This window comes from Musca domestica, unplaced genomic scaffold (genome assembly GCF_030504385.1).
Source record: "Musca domestica strain aabys unplaced genomic scaffold, Musca_domestica.polishedcontigs.V.1.1 76, whole genome shotgun sequence".
NCBI classification, from domain to species: Eukaryota; Metazoa; Arthropoda; class Insecta; order Diptera; family Muscidae; genus Musca; species Musca domestica.
Window position 1 is genome coordinate 307661 of NW_026712396.1, and position 24052 is coordinate 331712.

Below are 24052 nucleotides of genomic sequence, written 5' to 3' on the forward strand. Positions count from 1 at the left end.
GTCCTCACAATCTTGACGGATATTGGTTTTAAGAGCTGAAAAAGGCAGAGGCTTGTTGACATAAACCCGCGACTTCAAAAAGCCACACTAAAATAAAGTCTGAAGCGGTCAAATCAGGCGATCTTGGTAGTCAGTGCAAATCGCCAAAACGGGAGATTATGCATCCTTCTGCATATGTGCAGTTGCATTGTCCTGTTGGAACCACATGTTTTCCAAACCCAACTCATCAAGTTGTGACAAAAAGAAGTCGCTGATCATTGCTTTGAAGCGCTCACCGTTCACAATAATCGTTTGGCCCGCGACGTCTTCCTTTGATATGTCGTCTCCTTTCTTTCTGTCCATCTACTCTGGCAGTGCCATCTTACATGCCTTGGAGAGCTTATTGTTTCAGAGTTGCAAGCGCTCATAATTTCCTGTCACTCTAGCCTGCCTTTTTCTAGCTGCACCACTTCCACTAGGCATCCTGACAACTTGTGCTTCCTTGAGCATCTTATTACTCCAGAGTCGTAGATGACCATCCTTTTTCATCTTTATCTCTTTGGCGTACAGTTCATCCTTGACATCAGTCCTTTCCGTTTCGACATGAAATTTTGCTTCTTTTGGCACTTGGATTCTTTAGTGGTTGATACCTGGCCCACGATTTGACTCTTTTTCTTCCACAAGTACTTCAACTTCAGTAATTGTGTCTTCTACTCCAACTCTTTCGCCACTACGCATCTTTATCTTCCTGACAAGTTGTTCTACCTTGCCTATCTTATTACTGCAGTGCCGTAGATGGCCATCCTTTTTCGTCTCCCTCTCCTTGACTTACAGGTCCTCCTTTCTACAGTCGATGGTGTGATATTTCACTGGCAGCGCCATCTTACATACCTTGGAGAGCTTATCGTTCCAGCATTGCAAACGCTCATAATTTCCTGTCACTCTAGCCTGCCTTTTTCTAGCTGCACCACTTGCACTAGTCATTATCATCTTCCCGGCAACTTGTTCTTCCTTGAGCATCTAATTACTGCAGTGTCGTAGATGGCCATCCTTCTGCGTCTTTATCTCTTTGCCATATAGGTCATCCTTGACTTCTATCCTTTTCCGTTTAGAGATGAGATTTTATTTCTTTTGGTATTTGGATTCTTCAAGGGTTGATACTTGCCCATTCGAGTCTCCAGGATTTGATTCTTGTTCTTCCCCAAGTACTCCAAATTCAGTACTGCAGTGTCGTAGATGGTCATCCTTTTTCGTCATCTCTTTGGCGTAAAGGTCCTTTTTGACTTCTGTCCTTTTCCGTTTCGACATGACATTTTGCTTCTTTTGACACTCCAGGATTTGATTCTTGTTCTTCCCCAAGTACTCCAACTTCAGTAATGGGGTCTTTTACTCCAGCCAACCCGTCACGCTCGGTTTCAGCTGCTAGTCGTGCTTACTTTGAGCTAGAGAAATCCTTGATATCCGTTGTGTTCCGTTTCCACGTAGTCAGGATATCTTGCTATTGTTTCCACTTCGATTCTTCATCTTCATTGTGAGCTGTGCTTTCAAGTCTTCGGGACTTGATTTGTTTTTCTTTCCTAGGTACTTCAACTTGGGATGGGATCTTCCACTCCAAATCTTTCGCCTTGGCTGATACTTTCTGCTATTCTTGCAGCGAACTCATTACGCTCTGTTTCAGCTGATCTATCGGTCAGCTCCGAAGAACCCAAACCTTCCGGTTTTTCTCTAGCTTCTATTTTTGCAGCCAATCCGTCTCCTTCGGTTTCAGCTGCAAGTTGAGCTCACTTTTTGATCTGGATAACTAATCAGTTAGTTGTCTTATTACCACCTTCAAAGCCTAGTCCTTGCGTTCTGTCTCCTGGTTACTAGCTAGTAATTCGTCCTTAGTATCCTCGTCTACACACGGACATTCCTGACTTTCTCCTTCAAATTCGTGACAGTTTGAAGGCATCTTTCCATTTTTGATTTGATTTCACCTTTCATTTTTTTCTATATCTGCTTCGGCTGCTCCATCCGCTCGATTCTTCATTGATTGAGAGCTGTCTTTTCATGTCTTCGGGACTTGATTTGTTTTTCTTCCCCAAGTACTTCAACTTCAGTAATGGGATCTTCTACTCCAACTCTTTCTCCTTTTCTGTTATTTTCTGCTATTTTTGCAGCATACTCATCACGCTCTGTTTCATCTGATCTATGGGTCATCTCCGAAGAATCCAAACCCTCCGTTTCTTCTCAAGTATCAACCAACCCGCCACCTTCGGTTTCAGATGTAAGTCGTGTTCACTTTGAGCAGTAAGTTGTCTGATTACTGCCTTCAAAGCCTTGCCTTGCGTTACGCCTTCTGGTTATCCGCCAGTAATTCGTCCTTAGTTTCCTCGGCTGCACACGGGCATTCTTGCCATTCTCCCTCAAATTCGTGACGGTATGAAGGCATCTTCCTTTCCATTTTTGGTGTAATATCAAGGCTACCTTGATATCACCTTCCATTTTTCCCGTGTCAGTTTCCGTGGCGTTGAGCTCCATCCGCTCTTTGTCCAATTCCGATTTTAAATATTTTTGACCGCCCCACTGTTCCAAAATGACACGTATCCTCTTACATTCATTGTGCAGCCTGAACGCTGATTCGTTAGTCGGTTAGTTAGTTTGTTAACTCTTTGTATTAGCTACTCAGTTAGCTGCTAACTCTTCCTGATGTTTTATTCTTATTCTTTTAATTGTATCCCGGAGATACAGTAGCTCATGTTTTGTAGTTGTTGTTGTTTACAACAACCTGGGTGTAAATTTGTTTGCTTCTCTGTTGTTGTTGTTTGTTAAGTTATTTGTCTCTGTGTGATGCTTCTGCTGCTGCTGCTGCTACTAAAATAAACCCGAGATGAAAACATTCCCTAAGGATAACTTTTATTCTAGATTTTTGCAATAGTTTTAAGCTCTAATTAGAGGATGTCACAATTTCTTGGAAACAATTACAGCAGCAGATGCTAATGGCATATGGGTGGATTTTTAAGCGTAAGCAAAGTTTATTTGCTTGGTTTTTTTCTAGGAGAAAGTTTTAGAGGGATTTTTTTTGATGACGTTCTAATGGAGATGTAGATAATTATTGAATTTATATTTCCGAAAGATTTTGGGAAAATATATTTAAAAATCAATTATGGCTTTGGCGTTCTCTGTGAAGGATTGTTCTAAATCTCTGGTAATATAACAAAGTGGAGGTTTTAAAAAGTTGGCGACTTCAAGGTATTTAGACTGCCAGCCCATCCTTGCCAGTTCATCGGTTTTCTAATTTTCCTCAATTTTACAATGACGAGGCACACAGCAAAACCGGAGAGTAGTGTACAGATTTTACAGTGCGTTCTATACCTCACGACTGCATCGGAGTTGATTGTAGATGGTTCAATAGCTGTAAGAACCAGTTGACTATCTACATAAATAGGCACCAGGTACAGTTGTTTTATTCTCCATAATAGGGTGAGATGAAATGAAACTGCAACCAACTTCAGACTGCTGTCGTTTCTAACCCACTCGTCCGACAACTGTTAAAATTATTCCAGTGACAGCTCATTATATTGTTTACAAGCGTACAAAAGCATTTTGGTGAGAATTTTCCAGAAAAAATGTTATTCGTGATGGAATTTAAGCGTGATAGTGTGACTTCTTTATATTTGGCTGGAAAACCGCAAGTGGCTATCGTTAGAGCACTCCAGCATTTAAATGTGAATAAATCTTTTGTGTCTCGTACCGTGATACTGGTATCGTAGCCCGACGTCAAAGAAGTGGACGGAAGAAAACAGCAAAATAAGCAGAAATGATTCGAAAAGTAAAGAAGCGACTTGATCGAAACCCGCGTTGCAGTGGCGGAAAAATGGCTCGTGAGCTGAACATATCGCAATATTCCATTCGGCAAATATTGAAAAATAAGCTCGGGGTAAAGCCATTGAAATTCCAAAAAATGCAAGAACTTACACCGCAACAGAAAGAACAAAAAAAAGATTCAAAAGAGCTAAAGAGTTGCTTCGCTTGGCCGAAATTGGTGAACTGCCGAATTTGGCTTTTGGTTTTCTCCGATGAGAAAATATTCGTTACCCAGCAGTTTGCAAACAAAGAAAATAGTCCTGTTTACTTGCCAAAGAGGTCAGCTGAAAATATGCACCTTCAGTTGGACACCAGAACTCAAGCGCCGGCCATGGTGATGGTGTCGCTCTCTGATCTCCGCTCGTATTAATCGACCGTGGCATCAGAATAAATGTCGAATATTATCGCGAAAATATTCTGGAGGGTGTATTAAAGCCTTGGGCATGCAAACATTTTGGCCGCAGACCTTCGACATTCCAACAGGACTCAGCACCATCGCACTCATCCAACTTACAGAAGTAGGGCATTCCTAGTTACTCACAGAAGACTCCGGTTCCCATGCCTTCTTCCATCTTTGATTCGTCTGTACTTGTCGGCAGACGGATTAAAGGTAGGTTGGCTCCGTTCTATTCATCTCTGCTTGAAACCAGTATCTCAAACCTCGTGGTTGGAGATATGTAATCGCTGTTTCCACCTAACTTGTAGAAATAGGCCATTCCGCGCCGAACTCTTTTTAAAGACGGAGCCAATGCATGAATAATTTTGAAGATAATGGTCTTTCAACCGGCTTTTCGTTTTGACATCTTTACAGCGTAGAGAATAACTGATGTGTGGCATACCCTTAGGCTTCGTATTTAATCCTGAATTAGATGCAACCTTCCTGTTTTTTGACAACTCAGAACCGCTTAGACTTCGACGCAGCGGTTTTACTCCGATGAATTTCCGGATGTGCCCTTGCTTTAGGATCCGATTTCGTGCTCTGCAATACCATAGCTCCCTGAGCTGTGGTGCTAGGAGTCCTATTTTCAAGAAGTATAATCATTTCCGCTAATAACTCGCGTTTGAGTACATGAGGGTAAGTTCTTTCGTACTCCCTAACGAACCCAAGCTTAATCTTCGTATATGTGATCTTCTTCTCGATATTCAAAGTTGGATCCCAATTATCGAATTTGCATTCTTGTCGAATTTCGGTTCTCTAACTTGCTTAGCGTCAGTGCCATTGGTTGTGATGGGTGTCGATTTATTGCTCGACTTTTCATTTCCTTGACATTAACAGCTCTTTGCTTCAGATGTTTCGATTTATCGTCTACTGCCGACATAGAACCCGCTGGATCGGAGTTCGTTTAAACTTCCAACATTCCCCCTCAAATTCAAGGTTACCGTTCGTTGACTTGCCTGGAATGGTGGTCTCATTCAGTTCGTCGTCGATGAGAGTGATATTGTTCATTATGTCTTCGGAGAGATCCGTAAGGATGGAACCGATCTCACCCATGATGTCGAAGATTTCCCCACTGTGTACGTGCAGTCCGTCCTTGAATGTCACTGGGCACTGTGTTTTGTCGTCCTTTTCCTTCACTCCGGTCCTTATTTTGGAAGCGATAGTCTTTTGAATGTTATGCTTCTCATCTTTTCGGGTATTACTTGCACTTGAAACGATACCAGGTCCCAACACAACCCTACCTGCGTAAAAACAACACTTTCAAAAAATCAACGATTATGTGAACTCAACTTATATCAGCTCAATAAAAATAGGTTTAAATAAATAAGATTCATAGATAAAACACCATTTTTTACACAACTTGCTCCTGCCATATCTAAGTTTAAATATCACGTTCTTATGTGGGCGAGTGAACTTCCTATAAATGTTAAAACTGCATTTTTTTCCTTCTTCATCTATGCCCTTAGGCCAAGGATGCAAATGTTGAGTAAATGTATCTCTGTTTGAAACTGATACCATATTCACACTGGCCCTCTGTAATTTTGTTCTCCTCAGTTGTTGCTTGTTTTTGTATCACTCATACTGATCTGTTGTTGCCACGACCTGTTCTTTTTTCACTCCATACAGGCCGAATGTGAGTGGATGCACATGTTGTTGTTATTAGTATCTGCCTTCCGGTATGTTATTTGGCAAAATCCCTAAAGGCTCATACGGGTATGGGACATACGGCCATATAACTATATTCGGCTGCAGGGCAACCATTTCCTGCTTTGCAATGAGAAGAAACAGCAGCAGACTTTTTCTTCACTTTGTTGCAATGGAAAGTTGTTTTTTTCTTTTTTTTTTTTTTTTTTTTTTTCTTTTTTCCAACTGAAAATGTTCTCATTTTTTGTGCTTCGGGCTAAAGTGTAATGGTCTCTGGTGCAGCATTGAAATCCCAAGATTTCTAAGGCATGCGAACATTGTTGCTATTGCTGCAAAGGACTTCCTCATGTTCGCTATGCACACATACATATGTGTGTATATCTGTATGTGACCAAGCAACAGACCATCTGGTTTTTTCCTCGACTTTCTTTCTTCCTCCGGCTTAGAATTTATGCAGTTGCCAGTTTATTGAGTCTCTTCTGAGGCTATATTTTGTCGTTGTTGTTGCTCATCTTCTTCTTCGTGTTTTTGCAATTTTTGTAATGAAAAAGAAATAGTTTTTGGATCAAATGGCAAAAAAAGAATATCATCGATGGCAGTTGAGAATGGGTTAGTGTGTGAGTTTTTTTTTTTTTTTTTTTTTTTTTGGTTATAAGGGCATCTTAAACGACTTGAGTGGCTTAGAGAGAGAAAGAGAGTATTTTAAACACATACCCATTCAACACATGTGTGTTTCTGTATGTATGCATGCCTCTCTCTCTCTCTCACTCTTTATATTTTATGTGGGTGATAGTTGAAATTCAATTGACGCTTGAACTTTAATTAAACTTTTGGCAAATTGTCAAATAATGCCAATTGAAAATTGATATCTCAATACGATACGAATATCGATGACAAAAGGCATACAATTTTGCCGTTTCGTTATTCTCACACATACATGTGCACATAAGACACACACACATGTGAGAGGATGACAAATGTTCATTTAATACTTAATGCATTTTTAAAAGGGCTTTTCATGGAGATTGAAAATAAAGAAGATGAAATAAAAAAATTAAAAAAACAAGTAAAGAAAGTCTTAAAGTCGGGCGGGGCCGACTTTATGATACCCTACACCACTTTGCTAATTTAGTAGAGCTCCGCGAAACAATTAAAAGTTTTTATTGGAGAAGTCATTCATACACGCTATGATTATAATTATAATTTAAAGTTCAAAGGACTAAATATGCCGAAGCATTTGTATCCTTTAAATTCGGACTTCTATTGCCCATTTGGTGCACAATTAATTTGAAAACGGAAAATATATATGGGAGCTATATCCAAATCAGAACCGATCTCGATAAAATTTGGCAAATACATTCCTGAGCTGTATTTGATATATTTCCCTGAATATCGTTGTTACGGGGTGCATATTACGGCCGTGGGTAACAAATATAACAAATCGGATGAACAGTATATATGGGAGCTATAGCTATATCTGAACCGATCTTCACCAAATTTGACATACTACCTTCTAGACTCAATTCGGTTGTATGTGCCAAATTCCAACCCATTTGGGCAAATATTAGACGTTTAGTGCACAATAAAAGGTAAATCGGACGAAGTTATATATGGAAGCTATATCCAAATCTGAACCGATCTCGATAAAATTTAGCAAATGTAATTCTGAGCTGTATTTGATATATTTCCCCAAATATTGTTGTTACAGAGTGCATATTACGGCTGCGGAGGACAAAAGTTACAAATCGGATGAACATTATATATGGGAGCTATAGCTATATCTGAACCGATCTTCACCAAATTTGACATACTAGCTTCTAGACTCAATTCGGTCGTAAGTGCCAAATTCCATCCCATTTGGACAAATATTAGACGTTTGGTGCACAATTAAAAGTAAATCGGACGAAGTTATATATGGACTATTGACCGATTATCTCAGATTTCAATAGGGTTCGTCCTTGGGCCAAACAAATGATTTGTGCAAAATTTCATCTAGATGGGGCAATAAATGCGAACTGTACTTTGTTTACAAAAATACATGGACAGACGGACGGACGGACATGCATAAATCGACTCAGAATGTAATTCTATGCAGATCATCAAAAGGAACTATGGGTCTATCTCGTTTCCTTTTGCCGGTTACAAACAAATGCACAAAGACATAATACCCTGACCACCTTGTGGTGTAGGGTATAACAAGTTAAAAAGCAGTAAGTACGGTCGGGCCGAACTTTGAATGCCCTCCACCATTTGGAAAAAAAATTGGAAATTTTCAAAAAATAAAATCCGTTAAAAATTCTATCAAAATCTTAAAAATACCGAATATAGCCGTTATATTGGGGTCTATACGACGTGGACCTATATAGGCATTGTTCGTTATAAGCCATTACCATATTATAAAAGGGTATAATGTAGCATCTTCAAAATACCGTTTATAGGGAGGTACCGTTAAATCGGAGCTACACGAGAAGACCTGATCCTGTATAGATACTTTTCTGGCATCCATTACGAACTTCAAATACGTAATTTGAAACTACTCCGGTGAAAAATGACGCTAAAATCATCAAAATACCGAATATCGGGATGTACCGTTATATGGGGGCTATACGAAGACGTGGACCTGCACAGACAATTTTCTGTCCTAGGCTGTAGTATCCATTTCGAACTTCAAATATCAAATTTGATACAATTCCGGGGAAAATGTCGGTAAAATCATCAAAATACCGAATATCGGGAGGTACCCTTATATGGGGGCTATATGAAAATGTGGGCCTACATGACCCATTTACGAACTTAACCTGCCTACTGGCAAAATAAACATGTGTGCAAAATTTTAGCCTTCTATCTCAAATCGCTCGAAAGATAGCGTGATTACAACAGACAGACGAACAGACAGACACCATATAATGGTGGAGGGTATAAAAAAGTTATGTAACAAAAATGTCCGAAAATTGGAATTTTAATTCAAAACTTCCATAGAAATTATATTTATAAAATCCACACTTGATTTAGGCCTTTTGTAGAACTACAACTAAGGTAAATTCTCATTTCTTAACAAAGCTGTCGGTCATTCCCTAATTTCCAAGTGTTCGGGGGGCATAGCTGATTGCTATCGTTGTTTCGGACAGTGGAGAGCCCAGAAGATATACTCAGTAGCTAAGGATTGAATAAGCAGTCGCGGACAGACAGCGGGTGAGGGGGAGAGTCTCGGCTCAAATAACCAAGTACCAATGATCCTTAGACTAATGAGGCTATGTTTCGGAGCCCCTAAAATAGCCGAATTGCTGGTCTGGTTCCCACATATAGAGGACCCCCCTAAAGCTGGTGACCTCATATCCATCAGTGTTCCGAACTGTTTTCTAACGGAGCTTCGTTGATACCTGGGCGCCTCAACGAACATCAGATTTAGTTACCAATTCATTGCCTTGGTATGGAGGTCATGATCCTTCGCGACGACAATGACATATTGAGGATTGATAAAAGTGCCGCTGAGCTCTCCTGAAGAGCGCCAAATCCAAGGAGATGAGGGATAAAAAGTCACATTGCCGAGCAGTAAACTACCGTAGTCGATATGTTGACGGAGAACCGTCAAAGCTCACTGTTAAGTTGCTGCAGGACAAATCCTAAGGCAACACTAAGGGATCTCTCCCGATAAGCACGGTGCCCACATGCAGAACAGTGGTGAAAATAGTCCAGGTCCCAGAAAAGACTACTGCGGAAAACCTCTGCAAAGGTGGTATCAAAGGAGAAAAGTCCCAGAAAAGACTACTGCGGAAAATCCCTGCTTATCTGCAAAGGTGGTATCTAATGAGACTGGAACAAAGAAGTCTTTAAAAGAGGCCTCTGGAGTGCCAGAACCGGAGGTACCTCCCTCCAAAAAAAAACGGGTAGGCGATGCTGAGGTTATATCTATGGCAGCGCATACCAATAAAAAGGTTGCGAGGAAGAAAAGGAAATCCGAGCCTACTAAAAAACCTTTAAAATTGGTCCATCAGTTGGAAAGGTGGTGCCAGGGTATCAACTGTATTCCAACAGAGCTTCGTTGACACATGAGAGCCTCAACGAATATCAGCTTTACTTACCGAGTCATTGCCATGATACAGAGGCCATGGCCCTTTACGGCGATAATGACATGGAATATTGAAAAAAGTGCCGCTGAGCTTTCCCGACAACACCAAGTGCGCCAAATCCTAGGGAGATGAGGGGTAAAAAAGCACATCGGCGAGCAGTAAACTACAGTAGTCGAACTATTGATGGAGATCCATCAAAGCTCACTGCTAAGGAGCCGCAACTTATTAGGACGCACCTGAAGTTCGAGAGGACGTATCCTAACACAACACTAAGGGATCTCACGATAAGTACGATCCCCACATGCAGAACAGTGGTGAATCCAGTCGAGGCCTCAAAAAAGGCAACGACTGCAGGAAAACTCTGGAAAAGTGTTAGCAAAGGAGACTGGAACAAAGAAGCCTTTAAACAAAAGCTACTGAAGTGCCAAAGCCGGAGTACCGCCCTCCTAAACATGGGAAGGCGATGCTGAGGTTAAATCTATAGAACCCCAGACCACTAAAAAGGCTGCGAGGAAAAAGAGGAAATCGAAGCCTGCTAAACTCTTGAAATTGGCTCTACCGAGGCCATCAGTTGGAAAAGTGGTAACGAAGGAGACTGGTACAAAGATGGCTTAAAAAAAGGCATCTGAAGTCCCAGAGCCGAAGGTACCACACTTCAAAACAAGTGAAGGCAAGGCTAAGGTCAAATCTATTAAAACGGGCACCAATAAAAAGGCTGTGAAGTAGAAGAGGAAATCCAAGCCTACTTAACCTTCAAAATTGGCTCTGCCAAGTCCATCAATTGGAAGGGACCAACTAAGGAGAAGAAAGAAACTGAGGTTACATCTATGGAACTGCAGACCACTAAAAAGACTGCGAGAAGAACAAAGGAAGTCGAGGCTGAGGTTAAATCTATGGAACCGCAGATCACTAAGAAGACTGTGAAAATGAAGAGGAAATCGAAGCCTGCTAGACCCTAGAAATTGGAACAAAGAAGCATAAAAAAAGACCCCTGAAGTGCCAGAGCCGGAGGTACCACCCCCAAAACAAGGGAAGGCTGAAGGCTGGGGTTAAATCTATGAAAAGGTAGATCACTAAAAGGGCTGGGAGGATGAAGATGAAATCCAAGCCTGTTACTTAATCCGTAAATTTGGCTCTGCCAAGCCTATCAGTTGAAAAGGTGATTTCGAAAGATACTGCAACACCATAAGACCAGTCACCATAAGATCTTTAGGAATGAGTGGGGTAGATTTTGCAGGGCAATTAAAGAGATGCAGCGTGCGAACCTATACTACACGCAGGGCTGAGTTTCAGACATCTATTATTCCTAATGTAGTCTCCGGCAAAGAGGATCTGGAAGTTCTCGAGAACTAGTAATTGAAAGATCCAAGTTCATACTGCTGTCATTTGATGGCTGTGCGTATTTTACAGGCTAGGCTTTCATAACAACATTCTTACTATGTTCTGAATAAAATGACTCTGAGATCTCATCTCGGCTTGGGATCAACCGCAGGCATATATTTTTTTTGGACATCTTACATAGGAACAGCGAGGACTTATCTAGTTTATACTCTTGTTATTTGAAGATTCTGTTTCTTATGGGCCAATCTTCCAGAGTAACACTGCTCTTCGTCTTTGCTAGACAATATAGAACTTATGACCGTCGCTCATCAACTTGTGTAACCAGACCTTGTCTCATAGGCTCGCTGAGATTTTTTGAGCGGATACTGGAGCGGGCCAATAATTTCGATTTTCTCAATTCAATTCCTAGTCTAACTCATTTCTCTCTCTCTCTCTTTCCAGGTTGCTCTCTGCGATAATCTCGAATTGCCATTTCGTGATGAGTCTTTCGATGCCGTGCTCTCAATTGCTGTAGTTCACCATTTTGCCACAACAGAGCGTCGGGTAAATGCGCTGCGAGAATTGGCAAGAATCCTACGAATTGGTGGACGGGTTGTGATAACTGTGTGGGCATTGGAGCAACGGCATCGTCGTTTCGAGTCGCAGGATGTTCTAATACCATGGCAGCCACCCAAGAATCGTAACTTTAACTATTCCGATGAGGAGGATGATGAAGATTTCTTGCCACCCTATCATGCCTATACAGAGGATTCCACCAATTCCAGTCGTTCGGCGGGGGATGGTGATAGCTCAAGTTTGTCGTCATCCTCACCGGGTGAATCGTGTTATAGTTTTGTGAGGCGGGCCATACAGGTAAGTGGGAAGAGTTTTGGAAGCCATGGAGGAAATATTAAATTTTTTGTTTGGCTGCTTTTTTTACAGAAACTAGCCGGCGGCCGTAAACATGCCTGGTTCTTGGAATCCTGGACATCCAAGGACACCAAGAACGACAGCAGCATGGACTATGAAGATGCCAAAGATTTGCCCATCGAACTTAGACGCCTGGAAGATTTCGAAGATTTCACAGATCCACCACTATCGGCGGGTCTTAAGTCACGCAGTCTGGGTAGTATACTCAATCCACCACCACGACAAATTGTACGCTCACGTTCAAGTGTCCCGAGTCTGGGTGGTCCTTTGGTCCCCGGTGTCGTCGTTGAGAATGGTAGTAAAAATCTGCAATTCCTCGATGCTCCGCATTATGGAGCTACGCCATCAGCAGCTGGGGCCGGTGGCGCCTCAGGTTCTCCCAACTCCAGCAGTCATTCGAATGGCCATTCTCCCATCAATCACTCGAGTACTTCACCCAACTCTAATCTGCTAACCTCATCGAATCTCAGTCGCCGTCCTAAACTTATCAAACAAAAGCAGTCGCTATGCGATGAAGATTATCAACTGCCAGATACCCCTTTCCATATGTTGAGCCAATACAATGTGGCGACAAATGGTGTGACCAGTACGCTCTATGCCTCTGGGAAAACGATGCCGAATCGCACCGATTCCAGCCACCTGACCACACGTCAGATGAGAAAACAAAGTTCCCTAAATGAAGAGCTGATGGCCGGCAATCGGATAAGAGAAAAGGAAAGGGTTCGAAAGCGGATACAAAAACAAATGTCCCTGAATGAGGCATTCCTATGTCGTTCCGCTCTCTTCTCGAAGAGGCTGCAGGTCATACGTGAGGGATTCACAAGTAAAATTAAAAGTTCCACGGGCAGCCTGGAGAGGGTAACCAAAACGGGTATTACAAAAATCATGCAAAACCTCAAGACGACCGGCAATGAAGAGAAGTCGCCCGCCGGCAATGGACCCTGTCCCAGCACGGTAAAGGCCTCCAAGGCGGCCATGTGTACCCATGAACATCATCATCACCACCACCATCAACAACACTACCAGCAACAGCAGCAGCAACAACAACAGAACTCTCCCTTAGTTAGTAATTTTCAAACCCATTTACATCATCTACTACATCGCCAGAATACCGCTCCAACGACCAATAAATTTGCCGGACCGGTAACCATTTGCAAGAGTTTGGAATGTGCCGCCACCGCATGCTATTGCCAGACCTATCACCAGGGCTGTAGCCAATGCAATGCTGAGAGTGGTGAGGAAAAGGCACGACGCCATTCCCGAGAATCTGGTTCTGACTCGTCCAAGGATAGTAGCCTACAATCGGATACCAGTATAGAGTCTGAAGATAGTTTTGCCTCCGTCATCTTCATACCCAAGCCGGAGCAACATCAGCAACAGCTGAACTATCAAAAACAACATCAAAATTCCAATTCCAGTTCGAGTAACTCCTCGTCGAGCAATGGTGGCGGAAGTGGCGGGTGCTACGTACACAAGACCTGTTGTCAGAGTCGTTGTGTTTCCTCGTCCACGTTGGGCGGTGGCGCCCAATGTTGTAAGCTGGACATAAATGGTCATCGTATATCATCAGTGCCAACCTCACCGCTAATTATGCCCTGTCCACCCACACCTGCCCACTCACCGGCCGCTGCCCAGACCCAGGTAACCTCGCCGCCTCAAACGGTGCCAGCCGTGGTGGCGGCCATGGCCATGTTTACACCACCCCAGTCAGCCGTAAAAACGACCATAACGGAGGAGGTTACAAATGGCGCCCAAGAGAAACCCATGGTAAATGGTTTTAACAAGACCCGCTTTAACTTTGATGAGGCCCACATACGGCAACAGGAAACCAAGGATATGCTACAACAACAGCAGCAGCAACAACAACAAAACTTGAAAACGGAAATCAGGAAAACCGAACCACTTAGGGATCCTTTCGAAAAAGACATTTTGCCCAAGAAAACCCTACTGGAACCCAAGATTACCCGGCAAACCATACAAAATCTGCCACCCATACCCAAGTTTCGTAAACAGCAATCCTTGCAAATTAGCCGGCAAAATTATCCCATTGTCCGAAGGACCACAACGGCGTCTGGAGGCGCAGCCATTGCCACCATACCCAAGCTAATGTCCTTGGAACTTTTCAATCCGGCCACAGATGATTTGGACAGTGATTCCAGTGAACCTTCCTCACCCGATTCCGTGGATAGTGTCATTAGTGCTCCCAGATCAAATGCCCTGACCACGGCTCCCAGTCTCGATCAGGCCAAAGACTCAAGTCCTCTGGAGGAGAAGGAAAAATCAAACGAAACAAATGCTCAAGCTGATAAGAAGTCTCCCATTCCTGCCGATTCCGATATCATTGTCAACGAAGATGCCGGAGATATTGTGCCCACCAAATACGGTGGCCAGCAAAGCAATCCTCCCGAGGATTGTGCTGAATTTGCGGAAAAACTTAGTGCTCAGTTAATGCGTGAGCTGGAGGAGAAAACCCAAAGTCGAGAGACAAAAAGTCGTAGCCTGGAAAATGTCAATGAAGAATTTTACGATGATCCATTTGCTCCCCTGGCGCCCAACAGGAAACGTAATGGCGACAAGGATTTGACTGCCTTAAGGGATGAGTTGAGAGAACGGCGTCTGATGTTGGCCAATCTTTCCACCCAGCCCAGCCTGAATCAATCACCCAATTCCTCTTCCACATCTTCGCTATCCTCGCAGACGCGCAGCTTTACCATACACGAAGAGGACGAAGAAGAAGATGAGGAGGAACACGAACGTAGCTATTCGCTACAGCTTTACGAAAACTGTAAAATCTCCAAGCTGAACTACAAGCGCCATCTACACAACAATAATTTACATCCCGAGACCACGTATTTGCTGCAAGACGAAGATTCCTCCTTCAAGGACGAGGAGGAAGACAACGAGGTGGAAGAAGAAATCGAACACGATGTCATACCCGAAGAAGACGAAGAGGATGAAGATGAACCGAGCCAAGACAACGATCGTTCCTCAACGAAGACCAAAGACACAACCCTCAAATGTGATTCGCTCGAAGACCGCGAGGATGAGACGAAAAAGAGTTCCGGCGAAGAGACGACACTGCAAAATCGCAATCAATCGACCGAATCGTGGGAACATTCCAACAGTTCGACCACATCACTTGACAGCCCCTCACAAGGTGGCGCCACTACACACCATCGCTACTATCACGTCTTTCGTGAGGGTGAACTTGATGCTCTGATCAATCATCATGTGGCCAGTCTGCACATTGTCTCGTCGTACTATGAGCGGGCCAGTTGGTGTGTGGTTGCCGAAAAAGTGCAAGTGTGGACAATTTGAGTGGTTGGCTGGATAGAGTACTAATTAGATAGGAGGACAAAGCATAGATAGTGTGTGGATTTGAAACAAAAAATACAAAAAATAGAAGATTAGAAAAAAAAAAGAATTTTTGTAAGAAAATCAATGTCTTGATGTTGATTCCGATATGTATACAAACCCCCCAATAAGCTCAAAATTTTATTTATTTATTACATATACGTAGGTAGTTAAGGATCGGGGAAAATTTTGGCAAAATTTGTACGAAAATGAAACAAAACTTTTGGAAAATTTCTGAAATTAAAATTAGATTCAGCTGAGCATTCCTAAAAAATGATCTGAATTGAAGTTTTACCTAAGAAAACCTTCACTCAGCCAGGCTGGATTGAGGGTTTCCCAAAGAAATCCTTCATTCAGCCAGGCTGAATTGAAGTTTTCCTAAAGGAAACCTCCACTCAGCCAGGCTGAATTGAAGTTTTCCTAAAGGAAACCTCCACTCAGCCAGGCTGAATTGAAGTTTTCCTAAAGGAAACCTCCACTCAGCCAGGCTGAATTGAAGTTTTCCTAAAGGAAACCTCCACTCAGCCAGGCTGAATTGAAGTTTTCCTAAAGGAAACCTCCACTCAGCCAGGCTGAATTGAAGTTTTCCTAAAGGAAAACTCCACTCAGCCAGGCTGAATTGAAGTTTTCCTAAAGGAAACCTCCACTCAGCCAGGCTGAATTGAAGTTTTCCTAAAGGAAACCTCCACTCAGCCAGGCTGAATTGAAGTTGTCCTAAAGAAAACCTCACTCAGCCAGGCTGAATTGAAGTTGTCCTAAAGAAAACCTCACTCAGCCAGGCTGAATTGAAGTTGTCCTTAAGAAAACCTCACTCAGCCAGGCTGAATTGAAGTTTTCCTAAAGGAAACCTCCACTCAGCCAGGCTGAATTGAAGTTTTCCTAAAGGAAACCTCCACTCAGCCAGGCTGAATTGAAGTTTTCCTAAAGGAAACCTCCACTCAGCCAGGCTGAATTGAAGTTTTCCTAAAGGAAACCTCCACTCAGCCAGGCTGAATTGAAGTTTTCCTAAAGGAAACCTCCACTCAGCCAGGCTGAATTGAAGTTTTCCTAAAGGAAACCTCCACTCAGCCAGGCTGAATTGAAGTTTTCCTAAAGGAAACCTCCACTCAGCCAGGCTGAATTGAAGTTTTCCTAAAGGAAACCTCCACTCAGCCAGGCTGAATTGAAGTTTTCCTAAAGGAAACCTCCACTCAGCCAGGCTGAATTGAAGTTTTCCTAAAGGAAACCTCCACTCAGCCAGGCTGAATTGAAGTTTTCCTAAAGGAAACCTCCACTCAGCCAGGCTGAATTGAAGTTTTCCTAAAGGAAACCTCCACTCAGCCAGGCTGAATTGAAGTTTTCCTAAAGGAAACCTCCACTCAGCCAGGCTGAATTGAAGTTTTCCTAAAGGAAACCTCCACTCAGCCAGGCTGAATTGAAGTTTTCCTAAAGGAAACCTCCACTCAGCCAGGCTGAATTGAAGTTTTCCTAAAGGAAACCTCCACTCAGCCAGGCTGAATTGAAGTTTTCCTAAAGGAAACCTCCACTCAGCCAGGCTGAATTGAAGTTTTCCTAAAGGAAACCTCCACTCAGCCAGGCTGAATTGAAGTTTTCCTAAAGGAAACCTCCACTCAGCCAGGCTGAATTGAAGTTGTCCTAAAGGAAACCTCCACTCAGCCAGGCTGAATTGAAGTTGTCCTAAAGGAAACCTCCACTCAGCCAGGCTGAATTGAAGTTGTCCTAAAGGAAACCTCCACTCAGCCAGGCTGAATTGAAGTTTTCCTAAAGGAAACCTCCACTCAGCCAGGCTGAATTGAAGTTTTCCTAAAGGAAACCTCTACTCAGCCAGGCTGAATTGAAGTTTTCCTAAAGGAAACCTCCACTCAGCCAGGCTGAATTGAAGTTTTCCTAAAGGAAACCTCCACTCAGCCAGGCTGAATTGAAGTTTTCCTAAAGAAAACCTCACTCAGCCAGGCTGAATTGAAGTTTTCCTAAAGAAAACCTCACTCAGCCAGGCTGAATTGAAGTTTTCCTAAAGAAAACCTCACTCAGCCAGGCTGAATTGAAGTTTTCCAAAAGAAAACCTCACTCAGCCAGGCTGAATTGAAGTTTTCCTAAAGAAAACCTCGCTCAGCCAGGCTGAATTGAAGTTTTCCTAAAGAAAACCTCACTCAGCCAGGCTGAATTGAAGTTTTCCTAAAGAAAACCTCACTCAGCCAGGCTGAATTGAAGTTTTCCTAAAGAAAACCTCACTCAGCCAGGCTGAATTGAAGTTTTCCTAAAGAAAACCTCACTCAGCCAGGCTGAATTGAAGTTTTCCTAAAGAAAACCTCACTCAGCCAGGCTGAATTGAAGTTTTCCTAAAGAAATCCTTCACTCACCCGGACTGAATTGAAGTTTTCCTAAAGAAAACCTTACTCAGCCAGGCTGAACTGAAGTTTTCCTGAAGAAAACCTCACTCAGTCATGCTGAACTGAAGTTTTCCCGAAGAAAACCTCACTCAGCCAGGCTGAACTGAAGTTTTCCTAAAGAAAGCCTCACTCAGCCAGGCTGAATTGAAGTTTTCCTAAAGAAAACCTCACTCAGCCAGGCTGAATTTGAGTTTTCCTAAAGCAAACTCCACTCAGCCAGGCTGATTTGGAGTTTTCCTAAAGACAACCTCACTCAGCCAGGCTGAATTGAAGTTTTCCTATAGAAACGTTCATTCAGCCAAGCTGAATTGCCTGCAGTGGCTTCATGTATTGGCCACTATTGTGATTTGTCATTTTTATACATGACAAAGGGTGTACCTTACATTTTAACGTATGGCAGCAAACCATTCAGCTGAAGGGTTTTCTATGGAAACCCTTATTGAGATGTATTAGAGATGAGGTAAAAGTGTGTCCAAATGTGTTGAGATTTATTATTTAGTAAACATTTTTTATTTATTTTTAATTTATTCATTCCTTTTCACGATTGAAATTAATTTATTACTGATTTTTGTCTGAATTTGCTTCATTTATTAATCAATATTGTGATTTGTCATTTTTTATCCATTATAATGGGTGTACCTTACATTTCAACGCATGGCAACAAAGCATTCACGTGTGTATGATAACTCAACGATCTCAGTGGGTAATTCTTGATGAAATTCTTTGGTTTGTGAAACGAAAGAATATTTTCCAATGATCATATGATTTTCCAGTATCAGAACCTTAACCTAGAGTCCAAATTGCCAAAATTTCCCCCAAAATGTAAATATATATTTAATAAAATTTATTATTTGCCAACATAAAAATCATAGTTCTCGCTCTCTTTAAACTACAGGTAATGAACAACTTAACATTATTATAAAGACTTTATAAAACCAAAAAAAAAAAATAATAAAAATAATTAATTATAAAATAAATATATATAAAAGATACTACATTTTTAAATTAATTCGCGCCTACCATGGGAACCAACAATAACATAATATCAAATGTTGGCAATCCTAGAAACAAACATAAGATATTGAAATTTAATTCCCCCATATTAAACAAAACAAAATATACTCTTTGATCTACTACAATTGGATTTAAAAATTAAAAAAACATGAAAATGAGAAAAAACGTTAAGTAAAAAAATCATTAATAAATATTAAATTATGAATTTACTATCCTGTGGCAAAAAAGAAATTAAATTTTTTTGAAAGCCTCACAAAAGAGATGGATGTCTTAATATTTCGTTATAATTTGTTTCGTGACAAGGTACATGCAAGAAGATCAGGTCAGTTGAAATATTAAATTTATTAGGCTGGCCTTAAACTTCATCAAATGAACAAAAATAAACAAAAAAACATTTTTACCAAATATTATCAATAATATTTGTAGTAATATTAGTCTATATAAGATAAATTAAAAACAAAATTTAACAAAAAAAACACACAAAAAAGGTTTAAAAGGAATTGCAAAATTGAAAATTTTTCTAGTATTAAAAATAAACATTTTTTTAGTTCATAAGTACTAATATATTGATATATAACATTAAATGGTAAGGTTTAAAAAATCATCGAAATTGATTAATTTTGTATTTACTTAATTTTTTAATTTAATTCATAAATTTATTTACGATTTTAATTAATTATAAAATATTTCATTGATTTTTGACTACAGTGGCTTCATTCATTAAACTCTATTGTGATTTGTTATATTTAATCCATGACAATTGTTACACCTTAAACTTCAACGCATAGCAACATACTTAAAGAGCAGATTTAAGATGCAAAAACTGCCGTTGCCTTTTGGCGAATTATTAGGTCAGACTGAGAGAGAAAAGAAGTTATATTCTCATTTGCAAGAAAATGAAACAGACGGAAGCCTTACAAAAACATGACTGCAATCAGCTTTTGAAGTCGCGGGGCTATGTCTAGAAGCCTTAGACTCTTTCAGCTCTTAAAGGCAATATCGGTCAACAATGTGAGGTCCCCTCGCCTCTCGACAACAACTATGAGCAAATCAATGATGTAAAGCTGGGAATACATAAAGCGCTTATTTGGCTGGCTTAAGTCATCGGCTGGCTTCTTCGGAAATGAACAAAGGAGCCTAGGGCCAAAATCGAACTAGGTCAACCTAAAACTCCTTTGTTCATTTACGAAGAAGCCAGGCGATGACTTAAGCCAGCCAAATATACGCTTTATGTATTTCCAGCCTAAACGTTGACTCTGTTTTACGGTGTGAGTACATGAACAGCTTGAAATCTTCGCCTGGCATATTTTCATAAAGATATGCCAGAGCCGTACTCGAATCCTGCCGTCATTTTTCCTAATAATTTGACATTAATATGCCTATCTATGATGCCAAGCTGCTTATGTACTCACAGCTTTAGGCTTCAAACCGTGAAGCAGAAGCTTGTAATCAATCAACAATAAACACAAAAACTTGTTTGATTGGCTCCAATAAAGAAATATACAAAAAATGCGAAAACTGAACCAGAGATATGATTTATTTTCAAAATAATTATCTATATATCCCAAAAGTTTTATTTCGCCACAAAAAGGGCAAATTTGGTCCATATCATGGCTTAATAAGAAAGGTTGCTCAAATTCAAAGAAACCAGAAAAATGCAACTCTATGCTGGCGTCTTCTAGTGTCAAAAAGGCTTTTGAATATCCAACAGTTGGCTGCTGGGACAGGGAACTGTCAAACCGATTTTGATACTGAAAATCGTGAATGAAAAATTATTGAAATTTCTAAAAATTGTTGAAAAATACAAATCATTACAACCTCCGATTTGCGTCGTATAAGAAAACGTATATTCTTCTACCATGCACAAGAACAAGACAGAATAAAAATATGGCAACCCTGTAATAAATACCATCGTCGTTATGATATCATTACAACATAGTACCAATGTTAACTGATTTAAACTATTAAGGTAATATGGAAATTTTTGGAAAGATCTATAGAATAGAATTTTAAAACCTCATTTTTTGATTTTTCAAACATTTATTTGTCATTTGTTTCTGTAATTGTGGTTTTTATATTAACATGCCTCTATCATGAGCTATCAAAAAAAATAATTTTGGTGGCGGTGTAATATTGTTTTTGATCAATATATCGTCGATGACCCAAAATTTGTATTGAAGCCACTGTAAAACATATTTAAATTGTGTTTCGGAACAAATTAGAATTTTAATTTGTTTTCAAACTATTTATTTGAAAAAAAAAAAAAAAAAAAAAAAAACGGCAATAATTAGAATTTTAATTTCTTTTATACTTCAACTATTTATTTGAATACAATTTTTATATTTTATTATTAATGTCTGGTATAAAAAAACATACATATGAAGATCGTTACATTTTTTCAGCCAATTTAAAAAAGAGATCACTTTACTTCATATAAAATAAAATATTACCAACAAAAATATATCCCTCAAATACAGTTACATTATGTATTAAAAAACATTTAATGACAAATTAAGACATCTAAAAAATTATATCAATAAAATGCATTTACACTTTTTCGAAAATCCAAAGCAAGCAAAAAAACGGAAATAGTATTATTGCTGCCATCATTAGCAATTTAATACCCAGGATATTATTTATCCCCCCAATATTCATATTTTATTTGGCGATCAAAATTACATACATAGTGGCAACAACTTCCTCCTAAACCCAGAGACATGTGGCAATTGACAAGGTAATCTTATTTGAGAGGCATACACAAAATATTGCAGCAATATGAAATGAGTTTTGGCATGCGGGGACAAAGAAAAAAATTTTTTTGTTTATGTTCCTCATTGGCCAGTGCTTTACTTTTTGCCGCCAAACAAAACGATGGCAACTCTTTTGGGTATATCACCCTAGATACTGGCGTATGGCAAGACATGTTTTAATGATTTAGTGTAAAAACGCCACTTGAATGCAAATTTTATCAAGCAGTCATTTAGAAATCGAAGATTACCTTGTTAATCACATAATGCTGATAAAGGATGCATCTAAAACAATAATATTATTTTCTTTTATTTTTATAAAAAGTATTTGCAAAATACTTTCTTTGTTTAATTAAAAAAATAAAAACGAAAAAACCCTACATAAAATTGTAACACAAAAAATCAATGAAATTGTCTGACTGTGAATGAGTTTTTAATGTAGTTAGCCAAAAACAAAAAAAAAACAAAAACTTAAAAATAAACGAACTAAATAAACTCTTTAACAATGAAGGTTAGATACTAAATAGACTAGCCCAAAAAAATATTATGAAAATATGAGATATTAGGCGCCTATAAATATTTAAAATTTTCAAAATGAATGATTTGTATAAATGAATATGAAAGTTTGGAAATGCTGACATTACCCCCAAAACTAAAATCGAAATCGAATCCCATTCTTATTAATAATAATAAGATTTTTTTCAATTTTTTTAAACATAACCTCAAATAACCATAAACAAAACAATAGTTTATAGCTATAAAAAAATAAAGACAACCAAAACACTTGTATTATATTTACAAAATGACACATTCAAGCATAACAAAAAACCAGATATATTTAATTAAAATGCTTTTATATATATATAGTAAATATATGCCTAATTACATACATACATAAATAACTGAGAAAACTCTAACCTATAAAATTAAAAACAAGAACATGAAAACAAATATTTGACTTAAAACAATTTAAATTAAATAATAAAATAAATACCACTTTAGTTCCAATAAAACAAAATCTATAAAGAAAAAAGGATGGAATGTTTGTTTCATTTTAAAGGTGAGAAAAAAGTTAGGTTAGGTTGGCGGGATTTAAATTAAGTACATACTAAACTAATTACATTGATGATCAACAAAAAGTTACATTCATCTTGAATAAGAAGATCTATCAGGTGCCAGGCTGCAATGAAGTTTTTCTAAAGAAAACCTCACTCAGCCACGCTGCAATGAAGTTTTCCTAAAGAAAACCTCACTCAGTCAGGCTGAATTGAAGTTTTCCTAAAGAAAACCTCACTCAGCCAGGCTGAATTGAATTTTTCCCAAAAGAAAACCTCACTCAGCCAGGCTGAATTGAAGTTTTCCTAAAGAAAACCTCACTCAGCCAGGCTGAATTGAAGTTTTCCTAAAGAAAACCTCACTCAGCCACGCTGAAAACACCCAAATTTGAATAATTCCTGAACAATTTTTTATTATTGAAAAAAATACACATACATAAACAAATGAAGTTGACATATTAAGCCAGAAAAATGAAAAAATTGAAATCATATGGTTGTTCTGCCCTACCTTGAATTCATTGTACCATGCATGCTAATACCTTTTTCGGTTCCAGAGATATGGGTCCATATCTCTGGACTCAGTAAAGGTATTAGCACAAATTGAACCTTTTTGGAAAGGTAGAAGTGTCAGCTATAATTTGGCATCAATTTTGTTGTCCTCCATAATGGACCCTTTTTTGACTTTTTGGGGGTTTTATAAAAAATCCGGGTCCAAAAAATCGATAATTTGACTATAACTTCCGAACCGTAAGATCTTACCCCATCTGTAATGATATATTGATGACCAATTCTAATTTAGTATTTACTTTCTCATTTAAACAAATATATACCTTACAGCAATTTTTGTAGCATGCGATCTTTTTTTTTTGGTATAGTTTTGTGCACTTACTAGATTGCCTTGTTTTCAGCCTTGTGTTGAAAACTCCGACAGAACCTCATCATTTTGTTTTCTTCTTTTCTTTCCTGAGCATTTCACTCAAGAGCAACATCGATCTAATAGACTTAACTAAAAGTCGAGCCCTCTTATCTCTAAGAGATATATGTGAGAAAATTTCACATTTTGCCCTAATGGAATTTTTATTGGAAACATGGTACTTCATATAGAGGATGCAACTTAAGATCTCAATTTTTAATATCCGAAAAATTACCCAAATCCCTAAAATAGGGAAATTAAAATATATCAAAATTTATAAACTTCCGCGTCTATATTTAAGGAGATTTTTTTTGAAGTATTTGCTTGAGTACGAACGGGTACAAAGTATTG

General features: G+C 39.5%; 1 protein-coding gene across 1 annotated transcript in view; it reads left to right on the plus strand.

The window, feature by feature from the left end:
• Positions 1-16055, plus strand: part of LOC101900610 (uncharacterized) — a 90410-nt gene extending 74355 nt beyond the window's left edge. The window contains exons 3-4 of the mRNA XM_011294980.3: positions 11761-12171; positions 12241-16055. Coding sequence (XP_011293282.1) covers positions 11761-12171; positions 12241-15546 — 3717 coding nt within the window. The 3' untranslated portion in view covers positions 15547-16055. The remainder of the gene's footprint in view (positions 1-11760; positions 12172-12240) is intronic.
• The last annotated feature ends 7997 nt before the right edge of the window (positions 16056-24052 follow it).